General features: G+C 43.1%; 1 protein-coding gene across 2 annotated transcripts in view; it reads left to right on the forward strand.

Moving 5' to 3' along the window:
• Window positions 1–6,547, forward strand: part of LOC146867033 (VPS10 domain-containing receptor SorCS1-like) — a 3,068,338-nt gene extending 3,061,791 nt beyond the window's left edge. For both annotated transcript variants that reach the window (XM_085603449.1, XM_085603451.1), the window contains one exon: window positions 1,632–6,547. In XM_085603449.1, coding sequence (XP_085459575.1) covers window positions 1,632–1,646 — 15 coding nt within the window. In that variant the 3' untranslated portion in view covers window positions 1,647–6,547. The remainder of the gene's footprint in view (window positions 1–1,631) is intronic.
• The last annotated feature ends 8,615 nt before the right edge of the window (window positions 6,548–15,162 follow it).

A 15,162-nucleotide genomic window follows, 5' to 3' on the forward strand; every position in this document is an offset into this window, starting at 1 on the left:
ATTGGCTGAGACTTAGCATGGGCTGTGCATCCCACCCACCACTACAGCAAAAAAAAAGTGATTACAAAAAAAACTTTGTCTTTCAATTGATCATTCACATTCCATGTGAAACACTGACATTGACTGAGACATTTACTTGTATGTGGATTATGCCTGTCCGGTTTGAATGCCTTCCGGCCAGTGCTGAGAGAATGTCACTGGTGCTTGAGAACTGGCAACCTATATAACAATGTGTGTCGCATATTTATTATACATTGTTGTAGGTTTTTGCAATTTGTACTATAAAATAAAGTTGTCACACTGTTATTATGAACATAATTACAACAACAACCAACATCCAAATAATTGACTAACATATCCACCACTCAAATTACTTTCATATTTCACTATACTAATTCACCACTAATCCTTTATGGGTTCCGGAGTAGCATGCTACTCGCCAAAAAAGCGCTTCTACACCCCATCAGGGGTAGCAAGCGCTATATAAATGCAAACCTTTTTACCTCTTCTATCCCTCTCAATCCAAATAACTGACTAACATATCCACCAGTCAAATTACTTTCATATTTCACTATACTAATTCACCACTAATCCTTTATGGGTTCCGGAGTAGCATGCTACTCGCCAAAAAGGCGCTTCTACACCCCATCAGGGGTAGCAAGCGCTATATAAATGCAAACATTTTTACCTCTTCTATCCCTCTCAATCCAAATAACTGACTAACATATCCACCAGTCAAACTACTTTCATATTTCACTGTACTAATTCACCACTAATCCTTCATGGGTTCCGGAGTAGCATGCTACCCGGCGAAAAAGCGCTACAACGCATGATCAGGGGCAGTAAGCTCTATATAAATGCAATTACAATACAATACATAGAAAGAGAAAAACACCTCTTTGCATTGTTTTTGTGCAGGAAGGAGCTCCTCCCTGCACAAAAACAATCCTGCCTGCCACGGAGGCACCCATTATGTAAGGGTTCCTACGTTGGTGCTATAAATATGGTGACTTCCTGCCCTTTGCCCTCAGCATAGGGCAGCGCAGCAAGGCGCCTCGCTGCACTGCCCTACATCAAAATGCCAGAAATGAGGCTCTAAGGTTCCATATTTTAATTATATTATGTTTCTATAAAAAGCTCAGACCTTATACGTTTTTGCATGGTCACATAGAGTAGAGCTGCGTGAAAAGGTGCCCAATTTAGTTCATTGCTAATTTTTAATAGAAACAATACTCTTCCCATCAAACCAAAATCCAGTACACAGCAATACAAGGTACTATTTAGGGAGTCACCATCAGGGGGCTCTGAAATGCCCATATAAGGAGCAAATATTTCCCCATGCTTGGTGAAAGATGGATTACAGAGTAACATTTGAGATAGCAAGGGAAACGTATTTGCGACTTCCCATTTCCATCTACACTAACCAAACAACTTGTGGTCATTTTGGCTAGATTTCCTAAGAAATGAGGGGAAAGAACAGTAAACCTAATGTTCTCTGGTGAAAGCACACCATTTATTCAATCCTCAATTCTAAAATGTCCCTCTTCATTGTGTTTAATGAGCATCAAACAGTCATTGCTGCCTCTGTCATGATATGCAAATCCAAATAACTTTTTTTTTTTAATTTGCAGGAAATATTTCCATAGTGGCTGAGAAGCAAAGCACAAAAGAGATCCCGACCTATGTAAATGTTTGATCTAAGGACGACAAAAAAACATTTAAAGAATGTGGACGTTTCAATACTTCAAAGAGAGGGGTTGCAGCTTTAAACCTGTGCAGGGGGACGCTGAGGCCCAGGCGCTGGGAAAAGCATTCATTGTACAGAATCTTGGTTTTTCGAAATACTCTCTGCCTCCAACTTTTTTCAGATCAGTTGTGTTTGTAGAAGATCCATAATCGTGCAGGCCAAGAATTTGCATGCTTTTGAGATATTCTTGGCATGTGAAATAAGTTAAACCACTAGAATCATTGGAAGTGGCAATGAGTTTTTTTCATGCTAGCAATTTTCAGTGCATTCCAAGCAGTCATGAAAACGTTGGGGATATAGAACTTCACAAGATATCTGTATTTTCTTCTGTAAATTGTGTCTGTGAAAGGATCGGTAAAAGGAACATCTTTATCTAGCCTCCTAAACCACAAGACTTCTATCGCGCATGTCTTTTTCTGTGAACGTTCAAAGAAAATACCTACACATCATCATTGGATCCAGCGAATTTGAAAGGAAAAGTCCCCGTCTTGTTGGAAAAGTTTTTGAAATGTTTCTCACAGTCAGACAGGGGTAGCTTTAGCTCGTATTGAGCCACACGTTGAAAGTGAATAAAACATTAACCGAGTTTTTCTCCCTGCACAGTTCCTATACGATAAGTCAAACATCTTAACAAGACGGCCGGATCTAGATTTTTCTACTGTATTCATTTTAAGCACGTCCCTGACTTCACGCTGTTCATTATTCTTGGGAATATCAAAAACGAACAGCCAGGTTCGCTCCTGCTGAAGCCGTAAATGGAAATCTTTTTTTGCAGTACATGAAATTATACTACAATAGGCTCCCATGGTATGAAAGCAGGGGTCATATGTGCAAATTCCAGCTCTATAGTGCCACGATGGTATAAGAGAAAAGACTAAAGGCATGGGTCCCTGTTTGTCGTGACCGGACATTGTTTTTAAAATATGTTTCATTACTTCCTTTTAAGACACGAACCATTGTTCCAAATATCTTGTAAAAATTATATTTGCATTACTGTATTTCATTCATCCACTATCTGAAAAAAATCATTGCCCTCGTTAATTTTTTTCCAGAATTCAAAATGTTATGTAGCTTTTAGCCATACAACGTGTTAAAATAGACGTTTCTCTCTTTTGTTAAAGAAATAACCTATTTATATAGATTTAGGGTTTGCAAACAAGGAGGGGACACCAAAATGAGATTCTGAATGAAAAAGTCCTCTCATCTTCCACACTTTGTGGCTGAGGAAGACAAAATTAAGTGCTAGGATTGACTAAATTATGCGACAAGAAAAGGCAAATTATGCCGTGTAAGGTGGCACATTTTGAGACAGTATTACTTTATAAAATGTTTTTTTCACATCTTAACACATAGTAATTTCAATTTCACTTTAACCCCTAAATACAGCAATTAGCAACTGAATGGTGACCTGCCTCTGCATGACAAAACACCTGCCATCTTGCAGCAGTAGGTGTAGTAGCATTTTAAGGAACTTTTCTGATTGTTTGAGTAAGAAACAAAATGTTTTTTGTTGTTGTTAAAATGTTCAAATTATACAGAAGCTGATGGGTTTGTGGCAAATGCAGCAAAACCATAATTACATGGAAATCTCATAATTTCGGTGGCCTGGAGATATATATATATTCTTGATATTATAGAGCAAGTAAAATATAAACCACAATGAGGTGACATGCAGTTCTCTCAATCATTTACTGACAATTTTGATAATCAAGAGTACCAGGAAGTCACTCTGGGTCTATTCAGATACAAAGAAGTATGTTTAGTTAACTACAGTGCTGTCCGGTAGTATAACCGCAGCAAAAGAAACATAGCAGAACAGCTTACTGACAGCGTTAGGCCAATCTCCCTTTCTCCTATCGACATCAGCAGGTCACTTTTTTAGAGGAAGTACACAAGTATTAAAAGCATCTGTATCAACTTGGCAGGATTTTTTCATGACATATTGTTTTCTGGGTGTCAAAACATATAGGGCCCGATTGAAAAATATTGGTATATAAGTAGGTGTGACTTAATTTTGTAGTACTCCTAGTTTACTCATAAATTCCAGGAGTCAGGGCTGGACTGGCTACCGGGCGTTTTGGCATGCTGCCGAGCTGGGGGCTGATGTCACTGAGGTGGGGGCTTATTTCGTTGATGGAGACCTGCGTGTGTTTCGAAATTAACAAAGCAAAACGAATTTCGTTCAGCACACGCAGGTCTCCATCAACGAAATCAGCCCCCAGCTCAGAAGCATGCCAAAACGCCCGGTGGTCAGTCCGGCCCTGCCAGGAGTTCTCCGAAGTACTTTCGGCTTAACCCTGGTTTTATCCTGATATTCGGGAGTACTACAGGAGTAACTCACAGCAAATGTTTTGTGTGTAAAATATTCTCTCACAAAAACTTGCATGAAGTTTCAAATATGTCACCCAAATTTGAAAAAATTGCCTTAATTAAAAAAATCCCCTTAATAATCAATGGTTCCCAGGGAATCATTCATTTTCGTGTAAAGGATTCCCATTGGAAGCATTGTTCACATATTTCGTGCTTCTTTTGAGATTCCCTTGGGAAGAACCCAATTGTCCTATTACAGAAATACTTAATTAGACATATGTGTTAAATATTACTGATTAGACTTCTTTATTTTCTTTAATCCGTTGCTTCCAACATGAAAAATTCTCCCCTTGAGTACTGATTCTGAGGGGCAATTTTTCAGTTTTTTTTCTTTTGCTCATTTGCTGTGTATGACAGATGCAACTGACAAAACTACGGACGAGGGACCCTGAGTAGGTTAAATGAGTGAGGAAGTATTCAGGGAATTAAAGTATTCAGCAAAACAGACTAGACTTCCTACACATATGTATTTTACTGATAGGCAATATGTCCATACAATAGATCAAACCCACAGACGAAAGGTGTACAAAAAATAGTTAATTAATTTAATTAATTTGACAGATGCAACTGAACATTTCAAAATAAAATACTTACAGACCCTTGATGAAAATGTAAAGAAAAAAAACATAAATGGTTTTAATACACCAAGTAGTGATAAAAATGTACAGCGTGACTCAAACAATACCATGTGGCATTTTCCCAACATACTAAAGTGTGGAGATATTACTTGCTAAATATGTTGCTGCAGCACAATTCATACTACAGTTACTGCTTAGTTAATATAGTTAATCGAAGATTCATGAACAATACTATTGTGACCACATTTAATGTACTGAGAAATGTATGAACGTGAGGATGAAATGGATGAATGGTCGAAGTAGATAACTTCGGATATGGACAGGTGAATATCAAGCACTCTTGCTTCTGCCAGGGCCCACCTGGTGTTTTTCTTTACTCATGGGCCCAACTTGTGGCACATTATATGAATTCTGTTCTGTAACATTATAGGAAATTAGAGAGCTCCCTCTCAACTTTATGTCTGTGATTAGAATGTCAGTCATTTTAAGAGTGTTCGATTCATGATCTGTGGTGACCACAGTGACATGTTGAAGGTCTGTTTCAAGGTGCAAAACTTGAGGTTGTTTATTTCAGAAAATAATGCAATCACTAAATTGTCTGTGGTCACGTCAAGGATCTTAAGGACTGAAAAAGTGTGCAAATACACAAAAACAAGGAACACAACAAATCATACTGTGCAGTATGTATAAATAGTCCATTTCTGAACGTGTTTGGAAAAAGATATGTAATTCTTTCTTTTTGTGGTTATTTTACTCCCTCAGTTTCTTTATACCTGTACAAAGGGATTGGGCATAATGGCTCTTTTCCAGAAGATATGTGTCTGATAGATAAACAAGCCAAGCAAAATCAAAGTGATGTATACACCAACAGTGCTTAGTTTGTTAAAAAAAAAAAGAATTATTGCTAGGGTTCAAAGTTTCTCTTATGTGCCCACTGCCTGTGCAGCAGACTCCAGGGGTTCTAGATACTAAGGATTCTTACTTTTAATTCCACCTCATTCCTCTTTCTTCACACACATGCTGCCCTCACATAGCCATGGCTTTACTTAAATCCTGCATGTTCCTTTTCATCCAGGCTCTCTCCCTTTAACTTTATTCCTATTTCCTATTTCTCTTCCTACCTTTTCTCCATTTATCTCTCTTACCCTGGGTCAAAGACTCTAGATGAAAAATAAGTCACATTTCTCAAAACAGAGTGCTAGTGGCCACCATATGCAACCACCCACGCAAATGAAGCACTGCAGGTCGACATTTCTGTTGGAAAAATTATATCTGTTTGTGAGAAACAGTAAACACGTTGCTCTTTTCTGTTTCTAAGTAACCAAATTGTACTGTGGATATATGCTAGAGAAGATGTTAGGCTCTGTCTACAGGATGCTAATCTTATGCCTCTCCGTATGCATTGTCCCACATAAACTCGAGGAACGGCACAAAAAACCCCAAAATGCCACAAATGAACATACACTGATAACAATCTTAGGTGTTTACACTTTTAATTAAAGATATTGTATGTCACATTTGTGAAGAAGTGCACATCTTCTTGACGAGTCATTATTTGTCCTGTAGTTAATCATGCACGGGAAATTACAACACACCCCTGTGCAAGGTGTGCCACCTCTGATCTAAAACAAAGAAAGGAACATCCTAGCTGTTGTATGATATTTCCCTAAAACCTAACGCCATGAAGGTCAACATTAGCAAACTTATTTTTATAGCAAGCAAGTCAAAGGTTTTCATAAAGTATCGAAATAACCGCTAATTTTAAAACAAGTTTTTCGATGTATTTTTTTGTTAAAGATAATGTAGTGTAATGTACAATTGCTATCGTTTATTGCTTTTACAATCATATTTATTAAACAGATTGTCTCTAAAAAGTGGGTTTGTGCTCCTTGACTCCTGAAATAATTCTTGTGGCATGTTGATGATAAACCAGCGTATAATTTCTGTTGTGCAACCAGAAGTAAAGGAGCACCAAGAATAGTATAGAAATTAACTGATGTTTACTTAAAAATGTGACTTAGATTGTTGTAAAATATTTAAATCTCATTGTTTTGAGACTATAGTTTTCACAATAAGGAATTATTTAAAAAATGATTAAAAGTTTTTAAAGTTGAACAATTTTAAAATACTGAAATGAAACACATTTCTAAATGAGTCTAGAACTCCTATGACAGTCTTTGAACTGAAAAAGCTAACACATTGCAGGAGCAACGCACATCTCCAAACCCTCTTTTGGTGAAGATGTACGGGAATTCCAATGTTTACATCTCTTGGTTGTTTCCTACAAATGTTTTTTGCATCTTCTGGAAGCTGGAGTGAGGATTAGCAGTGAGAGAGACCATCAAGGACAAATCAAGAGAGGATGCAAAGTTGGGAATGTGAATGAGCACCATCATTGATAAGGTTGTTTATGGTCCTTAAAATAGAACTTTGAATGTTCCTGGTACTACTGTAGGCCCATCACAAAACTACAAATGGCACTCTGAGCAGCACAAGAATGCGGGTACTTCTCTTTGCACTTTCAAAACATTTTTTTCAATGTTGACACAATAATATTAATATGGTACCTCATATCATTTTGTGGCTGCTTTTCACTTTGCCTGCAAAGACAGTTCTACTGAGCAGCTTTTATTTTTATTGAACAAGTAGGCATTTTTCTGACCTCCTTGAGTAAAGTCACTAAATGATCAGATACTTAATTGGAAAGGAAATAATCCTGTTGATTATAAAATAATTATTTTGAATAATGATCCGGAACACAGTCTTTGTTGTTCCTTTCTGATTATTGTATAGGTCAGGAAGATACTCACTGAGTGCACAAGAAGCCATGTGAATTGGAATGAAGGCGAACATTGACATACTCTCCATACTGTCATAGAACTGCACCAAGTCACAATGGTTGTCATTAAGAGATCATGTAGGTAACCTCTGTGATTGCCATTAAGAGATCATGTAGGTAAACTCTGTGATTGCCATTAAGAGATCATGTAGGTTACCTCATGAACATTTTGGCCCTAATCAGAAATGAAATTGTGTTTCAAATGACCTGTCTGATACAAAGCTTTCTTCAAGCATAAAGTGTCTGCAAGAAAAAAAGGCAAGAGTCACATTTGAACACACAGTTATGCAACTCATTGAAACACGGTGACAGGGAGCAGAATGAATGTCTAAAAATATTTTTTTTTTAAGGTGGATGGAAGTGATCCTTTTTTTTTTTAGTCTGTATTTTATACAAAAGCCATATCACATTTTTTAATTCATCAAAAAACAAAATAATGCCTGCAACATTACTTTTAGATTTTAAGACATTTAGTAAAGAGGCACATGTGTCTACACAACAGTCCTGAAATTTCACCTAAATAGTTATTGTTCATGGAGACCCATGTGGCAGAAAATTAGGTACCTGTGAATGTCATTCCGAATTTTAGTTTGTCAGCAAAATATTATTTGCTGGACAGGTTTCCCAGCCGACAACGAGATGAAGTGTTTTACACAAAGTATACAGTGCCTTTTTAGGTGTTGGCAATAGTCAGTTTTAGCTGTTTGTTGGCAAACCTTTTGTTTGCAAAACATAACATTACTTACGAAGGGTTTTGTGTCAGACAGTTGCTCATGAATGTATATCTATTTTTCCTATCTCAGGTGTCTGCTCTTTTCAATGACTTTCATCACTATTCTTGTCTTTGTGCAATGCAGCGGTTGAGCAATGCAGGAGTGTTTCAGTCGCCCAGTGTTTGATTGGATGTGTTCTGCCCTTTTACTGCTACCGGAGGGAACTCTTTTCTGTCTTTAATATAGTTTCACCTAGGTAGTGAACATGTCTCATTATGTTGTAAGAGAGTTTCAGTGTTCAAGTGAATGGTGGCTAGTGCTTCAGTTTCTATTGAACAAGCAGGTCACAGGTCACATTTTTATTTAAAATCTATGAAAGTCCCAGCTCGTCTTGAACTATTTACAGGAAGGACAGCATCAATAGGAGGTCAACATCCATAGCATTGTTCCCTGGTGGAACCTATATGAATGGTCTTGTATCTTACAAATGCATAATAGTGGTTAAAATGTTCTCCTGGTGAGGGCACACCTGCAGCCAGGCACATGCACTGGACTCCGGGGTTTCACCAGTTCCACCTTAGAGCTCGAATTTAGAATAAGGGCTAAAACACGATTACAAACAGTAATATTTGTAAAACTGTTGGAGCTAGAACGATGGTTTAAATGGTACCAAAATGCGGACAACATCCTTCAGCTAGTGTGAGATACATAATGGGTGTCAAGGCACAATATTCTTGGCCACTCTTGCGCTGGGGAACACCTTGAGTGTGCATGGAGATTAAGGAATGGTGAAGTTAGGGATTTTTTTTATTTCCAAGTTCCGCTGGCCATGCAATGCTTATCAATCATGGAGTTTTAAGCACGCTACTCACCCGTGAGGGTCTCAAGGCACTGGGGGGGGGGGAGCAGCTCCGATCAGTCAAAGGGCCAGGTCTTGAGGGTCTTCCTGAAGTTGTGCAGGGTGAGGTCACATCTGATGTCGATCGGGAGCTCATTCCAGGTCTTGGCCGTGATGTGGGAGAAGGTTCTTCCACCCGTTCTTGCTCTGTGAATGCGCGTGAAATCGGCGAGGTCATCGGATTGAAGGTTCATTTTGGGTATGTGGAAGGAGATTCTATTGTTCATATATTGGGTCCGGTGTTGTGAAGGCATTTGTAGGCATAGGTGAGTATCTTGAAAGTTACTCTCTTCTTGACAGGGAGCCAGTGGGGGTTACGGAGGTGCTGGGTGATGTGTTCGTGTTGGGGGATGCAGAGGACGAGTCTGGCTGTTGTGTTCTGTATGGTCTGGAGTTCACGGAGCAGAGACTTGTAGATCCCGGCATAGAGGGCGTTTCTGTAGTCCTGTCTGCTGATTATGATTGCGTGGGTGACGGTCTTTCTTGATTCGGGGGGATCTATTTGAAGGTCTTTTGTAGGATGCAGAGGGTGTTGAAGCAGGTGGAGGTGATGACGTTGACCTGTCCGGTCATGGAGAGGGAGGAGTAGAGTACGATGCCGAAGGTTTGGGCCTTGTCAGTGGGGGCGGGGGAACTGCCGATGACGGTGGGCCACCAGGTGTTGTCCCATGCAGAGGGGAAAGGTCCGAGGACCTCTGTCTTCTCTGAGTTGAGATTTAGGCAGCTGCTGCTCATCCAGGATGCAACATCCTTCATTCCCTCCTGTAAGTTGAGTCTGGTGGTGATGGGGTCCTTGGTGAGGGAGAGGATGAGCTGGGTGTCATCGGTGTAGGATACTATGTTGAGACCGTGCAGTCTGATGATGGAGGTGAGGGGGGGGCCATGTAGAAGAGCGTGGGGCTGAGTGATGATCCTTGGGGTACTCCGTAGTTGATTTCTGTGGGTTCGGAGAGGAAGGGTGGAAGTCTGATTCTTTGGGTTCTGCCAGTGAGGAAGGAGTGGAGCCAGTTGAGGGCAGTTCCCTGTATGCCAGCATCATGGAGTCTGGCGGTGAGTGTGCGGTGGGAGACGGTGTTGAAGGCTACAGAGAGGTCGAATAGGATCAGGGCTGTGGTGTGTCCTTGGTCAAGAAGGGTGCAGATGTCATCTGGGGCTGCGAGTAGAGCGGTCTCAGTGCTGTGCTTGCTGCGGAATCTGGATTGGGAGTGGTTTAGGATGGAGTTTTGTTCAATGAATTTTGTTAGTTGGACATTGACGTCTTCTCAGTGACTTTGGCCATAAAGGGGAGTACGGAGATGGGTCGGTAATTCTTGAGGTCTGTGGGATCTGCTGAGGGCTTCTTGAGTAGGGGTCTGACTTCTGCATGTTTCCATTTGTCAGGAAATTTGGTGGTTTCAAAGGTGGCATTGATGGTGCGCCATAGTTCTGGTGCGATGGCGGCGGCGGCTCTGTGGAAGATGTGCGGGGGACAGGGGTCCATGGGGGCTCCTGAGTGGAGGCCTTTCATGGTTGATGCAGTGCCTTCGGTGGTGACTGGGGTCCAGGAGGAGATGGTGGGCTGGCTGGTGTTGCTGGAAGAGGGAGTCGTTTTGGAGTCAGGTGTCTGGTTGCTGAAGTTGTCGTAGAGGCCCTTGATTTTCAGATGGAAGTTGGAGCGGAGCTTGTTGCAGAGGTCCTGGGAGGGGGATGATGTCTGTGGTTTTGTTGGGGGGTTTAGTGAATTCCTGGTTGATGCTGAAGATTTCCTTAGAGTTGCTGGAGTTGGTGAGGATCTTGTTTTGGATGACGGTCTTTTTGGTGGATCTGATGCGTTGGTGGTATTCTGTCATGGCGTTTTTGTAGGTAGTGCGATCTTCCGAGGATTTTCTGTTTCTCCAGTTCTTCTCCAGACTTCTGCAGGTGCGTCTGGATTCTTGGAGGTCAGTGGTGAACCAGGTGGCTTTTCTGGGGCGCTGTCAGTCGGGGTTATGTAGTGGTGCGAGCTCATCTGCGCAGTTGGTGATCGATCTGTGAAGGTCTTTGGCTGTGAGGTTGGCGTCGGTCAAAGTGGAGAGGGCGGTGCGGTTGAGGGTGGAGTTGAGCTGCTCCTCAGTGACCTTGCTCCAGTTCCTTCATGGAGGGCTGCGTGCAGGTTTAGGGGCAGTGGGTTTGTTGACATGGAAGTGCACGCAGTGGTGGTCCATCCAGGGGGGTTGCATGGTGTGGCTGAAGTGGATGATGTTTCCTCCAGTGCAGATGGGGTCGAGGGTGTGTCCTGCCTTGTGGGTGGGGGTGGTGATGAGTTGTCTCAGTCCGAGGTTGGTGAGATTGTCCAGGAGGGTGGTGGAGTTGGGGTTGCTGAGGTTGTCAAGGTGGAAGTTGAGGTCTCCGATGAGCATGTAGTCCATGGAGGCCATGGCGTGTGGCTCAATGAGGTCAGCGATGGTTGTGGTGAACGCAGTTCAAGGTTTTGGGAGGTCTGAAGGGCAGGGTGCCTCATAGAGTTGTTTTGGGGCTGGTCTGGATCTAGAAGTGGAGGTGTTCGGCGGTGTGTGGGCTGTTGCTCAAGCTGTAGATCATGAGTCAGAGGGAGCTCTTGTGGACGATGGCGAGTCCTCCTCCTGGGGGGTTGGGGAAGTCTTTCCTCGAACATCTCCCAGCTAAGGTGAGTGGGGTTCAGTGGCAGCGGCACAACAGCGGAGCTGCTGGGGGAGAGAGCAAGTCACTGGCCAGGAGGTTAGAGGTCTTGCTTATACACCGTCACAGCAACTGCCATTAAATAGGGAAGGGGAGAGAAGCGCAGCTGGGAGTCGAGAGCGGGAACCGGACAGGGTGGAGGGGCCGCGAGGGTAGCAGCAGTGGGAAAGGGCAGTGAATGGGCACAGAGAGCACAGTGAAGGGAACAGTACAATAGTATAAAAATAGTATAAACCAGGTAAAATAAAACAAAATAAGAAGAGACAATTTACAGACACAAAAATAAAAGACAGGCACAACATAGGATAGACAGCAGTGGAGCAGTAGAAAAGCAAGGGCTCTCCCACTGGACCACCAGGGCACATGGAGGAGTCTGCTGGTGGAGGAGGGCCCCGAAAACACCTACCAACTAAAATGAGTGGGATTTAGTGGCAGCGACACAAAAGTGGAGCTGCTGGGAGAGAGAGCAGGTCTCTGGCCAGAAGGTCAGAGGTCTTGCTTACCTGTGTTCTTTGTCTTGCTTCTCTAGGCCACCTTCGCTGTCTGACTCCTATGGCTTCTGTGCTGTCAGATTTGTAAGTTGTCCTCCACACAGTTTGTCTAGTTAGCTAAGCCTTGAGCGTATCTTTAAAACAAATATTACCCATTCCTTTACCCCACCCAGGCAATATAGAATCTTTTCATACAAAACTGATGAAGTACTATTCTGTTCAAATGAACATGAATACTTGAGTATGAGATCTTCACTCGAGTAGAGATTCAGTTCCTGGTAATATGCCTGCCATGAGCTATTGCACTCAATCGCCTAGATGTCCATATGATTGAAAATTCAGAGTTTAGAAATCCACTGTTTAGAACATGTTGGTGGTATAGGCTGAACCAACCAAACCACAGTCTTTTACAAATGTGAGTGTAGGGAATCAGGTTATTAGCTGTGCAGGATGTGATGCCTGTGCATGTAATTGGTCTTTAATTTCTCCTTCCTAGGAACCAATGACCCCATTTTAGCACTTGACGCTCTCAGAGTAGTGAAGCAGAGCAGTCCAAGGCCTACTCATATGGCCAGGTACTACCTACACCCCCTCCTCCCCATTCAAGACCCGTGACAGGAGAGACGTTTTGGATGTGGGGGGCGTGACACCCCCCGGCCGTATTTATTATATACAATTAATACACATTAATCATAATTACAATATTTACAAAATGTATCAGAAAATATACTTTACACTGATTACAATTGATAAGTACAGATATTCGATGGCTAACCTTAACATAACTCTAATACAAAGGTTTCCTATCCATATCTAAACATATCTTTAGTAATCTTTACAATCTTTATTTTCTGCGTACCTAATAGAGCCTACGGCAAGGTCACTAACTGGTGCCAGATCCTTATCAATTTCTAACCACGCCCTCCAGCCGGAGTACGCATGTGCAGAGGGCCCGTTAACCGTGAGGGTACTTCCCCCCCCCCCCGGTTACCCCCGTACGCTCTTTACCTGATCTCCATAAAGGGGCCCTTGCAGCTGTTGTGCACGTGCGGGATGGCCAATCAGCCTAGAGGAAGCGTGACTCCCTCCTCCCCCACACCCAACGGCCCCTGGAGTTCTAGGAGAGACCAGTTGTCCCTCCCACTTGGGCGACACCATTTGGGAATGGTGCCGCCCTCTAAGGACCTTCAATTTACTGCTCACCAATCATGACCTTACCGCCTGACCAACATAAATCATAAATACGACGATAGAAGACCTGTAGGTAAACAAATTGGCACTTATACACAACCTTGACAATTATCTTATCCTCCCAAAACTAAGAATAGCTTAAACATTCCTTGAACCAAAACCCCTGCAACCTATTTGCTTTTAAGGGGATGGTGGGTGGGAAAAGCAAAAGTTACTGCCTCCTAGCGAGGCGTGGGGGGCAAGCTGGGGAGTCAGGAACCAAGAGGTCGATTGCTGGGCTCCCCAGCCCTTATACCCGGGATGGTCCGGCCAGACCTACTGGCCGGATGTTTGCCCATCGTCGCGACCCAGAAGTGATTCCAATCACTTCCGGGTCGTGCCTGGGCCAATGTGGGTAGGGGGTGCGCCTGCCGTGTCACATAGGTGCGTGAGTGGCACGCCCCCCTGCTGTAGCAGAGGGGGCCGGCTCGACCGCCATACTTTTGGCGTGGCCGATGCCAGCCCGCCGTTCTATATGGCCAGGTACTACCTACACGCCCTCCTCCACATTCAAGACCCGTGACAGGAGAGAAGTTTTGGATGCAGGGGCGTGACACCCCCTGGCCGTATTTATTATATACAATTAATACACATTAATCATAATTACAATATTTACAAAATGTAGCAGAAAATATACTTAGCAAAAACCAAAGGAAATGATGGACGGAGTGTTGAACATTGCAAGCACTCACCCCCAATCAACTGATCTGGGTTTAATCCATCACCGTTCTTTAGCCCACTCTGCCACCCCAGTTCAGACATGGCCATATGCAAATCAGTCTGACCCTGTGCCTCATGGGAACAGTCCAGCCCGAACTGCCAAGCCATGTCTTCCCTGGACCGGAAACAAGCTTCCTAGGACCGGTTTCTGGCATTTCAGCCGTCTTCAGCCAGGCTTGCTTGTATCCAGTGGCAAAGTGAGCAAGGGACTCACGTCTGAGCATACCCTGCCAACTTATGGCGAACAAAGCAAAAACCAAAGGAAATGATGGACGGAGTGTTGAACATTGCAAGCACTCACCCCCAGTCAACTGATCTGGGTTTAATCCATCACCGTTCTTTAGCCCACACTGCCACCCCAGTTCAGACATGGCCATATGCAAATCAGTCTGACCCTGTGCCTCATGGGAACAGTCCAGCCCGAACTGCCAAGCCATGTCTTCCCTGGACCGGAAACAAGCTTCCTAGGACCGGTTTCTGGCATTTCAGCCGTGTTCAGCCAGGCTTGCTTGTATCCAGTGGCAAAGTGAGCAAGGGACTCACGTCTGAGCATACCCTGCCAACTTATGGCGAACAAAGCAAAAACCAAAGGAAATGATGGACGGAGTGTTGAACATTGCAAGCACTCACCCCCAGTCAACTGATCTGGGTTTAATCCATCACCATTCTTTAGCCCACACTGCCACCCCAGTTCAGACATGGCCATATGCAAATCAGTCTGACCCTGTGCCTCATGGGAACAGTATGGCCATGTCTGAACTGGGGTGGCAGAGTGGGCTAAAGAACGGTGATGGATCAAACCCAGATCTGTTGACTGGGTGTGAGTGTTTGATTGGTTCTGATGCTCCGTCCATCACCACCCCCTTTTGTACCGCTTTGTTCGCCATAAGTTGGCAGGGT

The sequence above is a fragment of the Triturus cristatus genome, chromosome 1_2 (genome assembly GCF_964204655.1).
Source record: "Triturus cristatus chromosome 1_2, aTriCri1.1, whole genome shotgun sequence".
In the NCBI taxonomy this organism is placed as follows: Eukaryota; Metazoa; Chordata; class Amphibia; order Caudata; family Salamandridae; genus Triturus; species Triturus cristatus.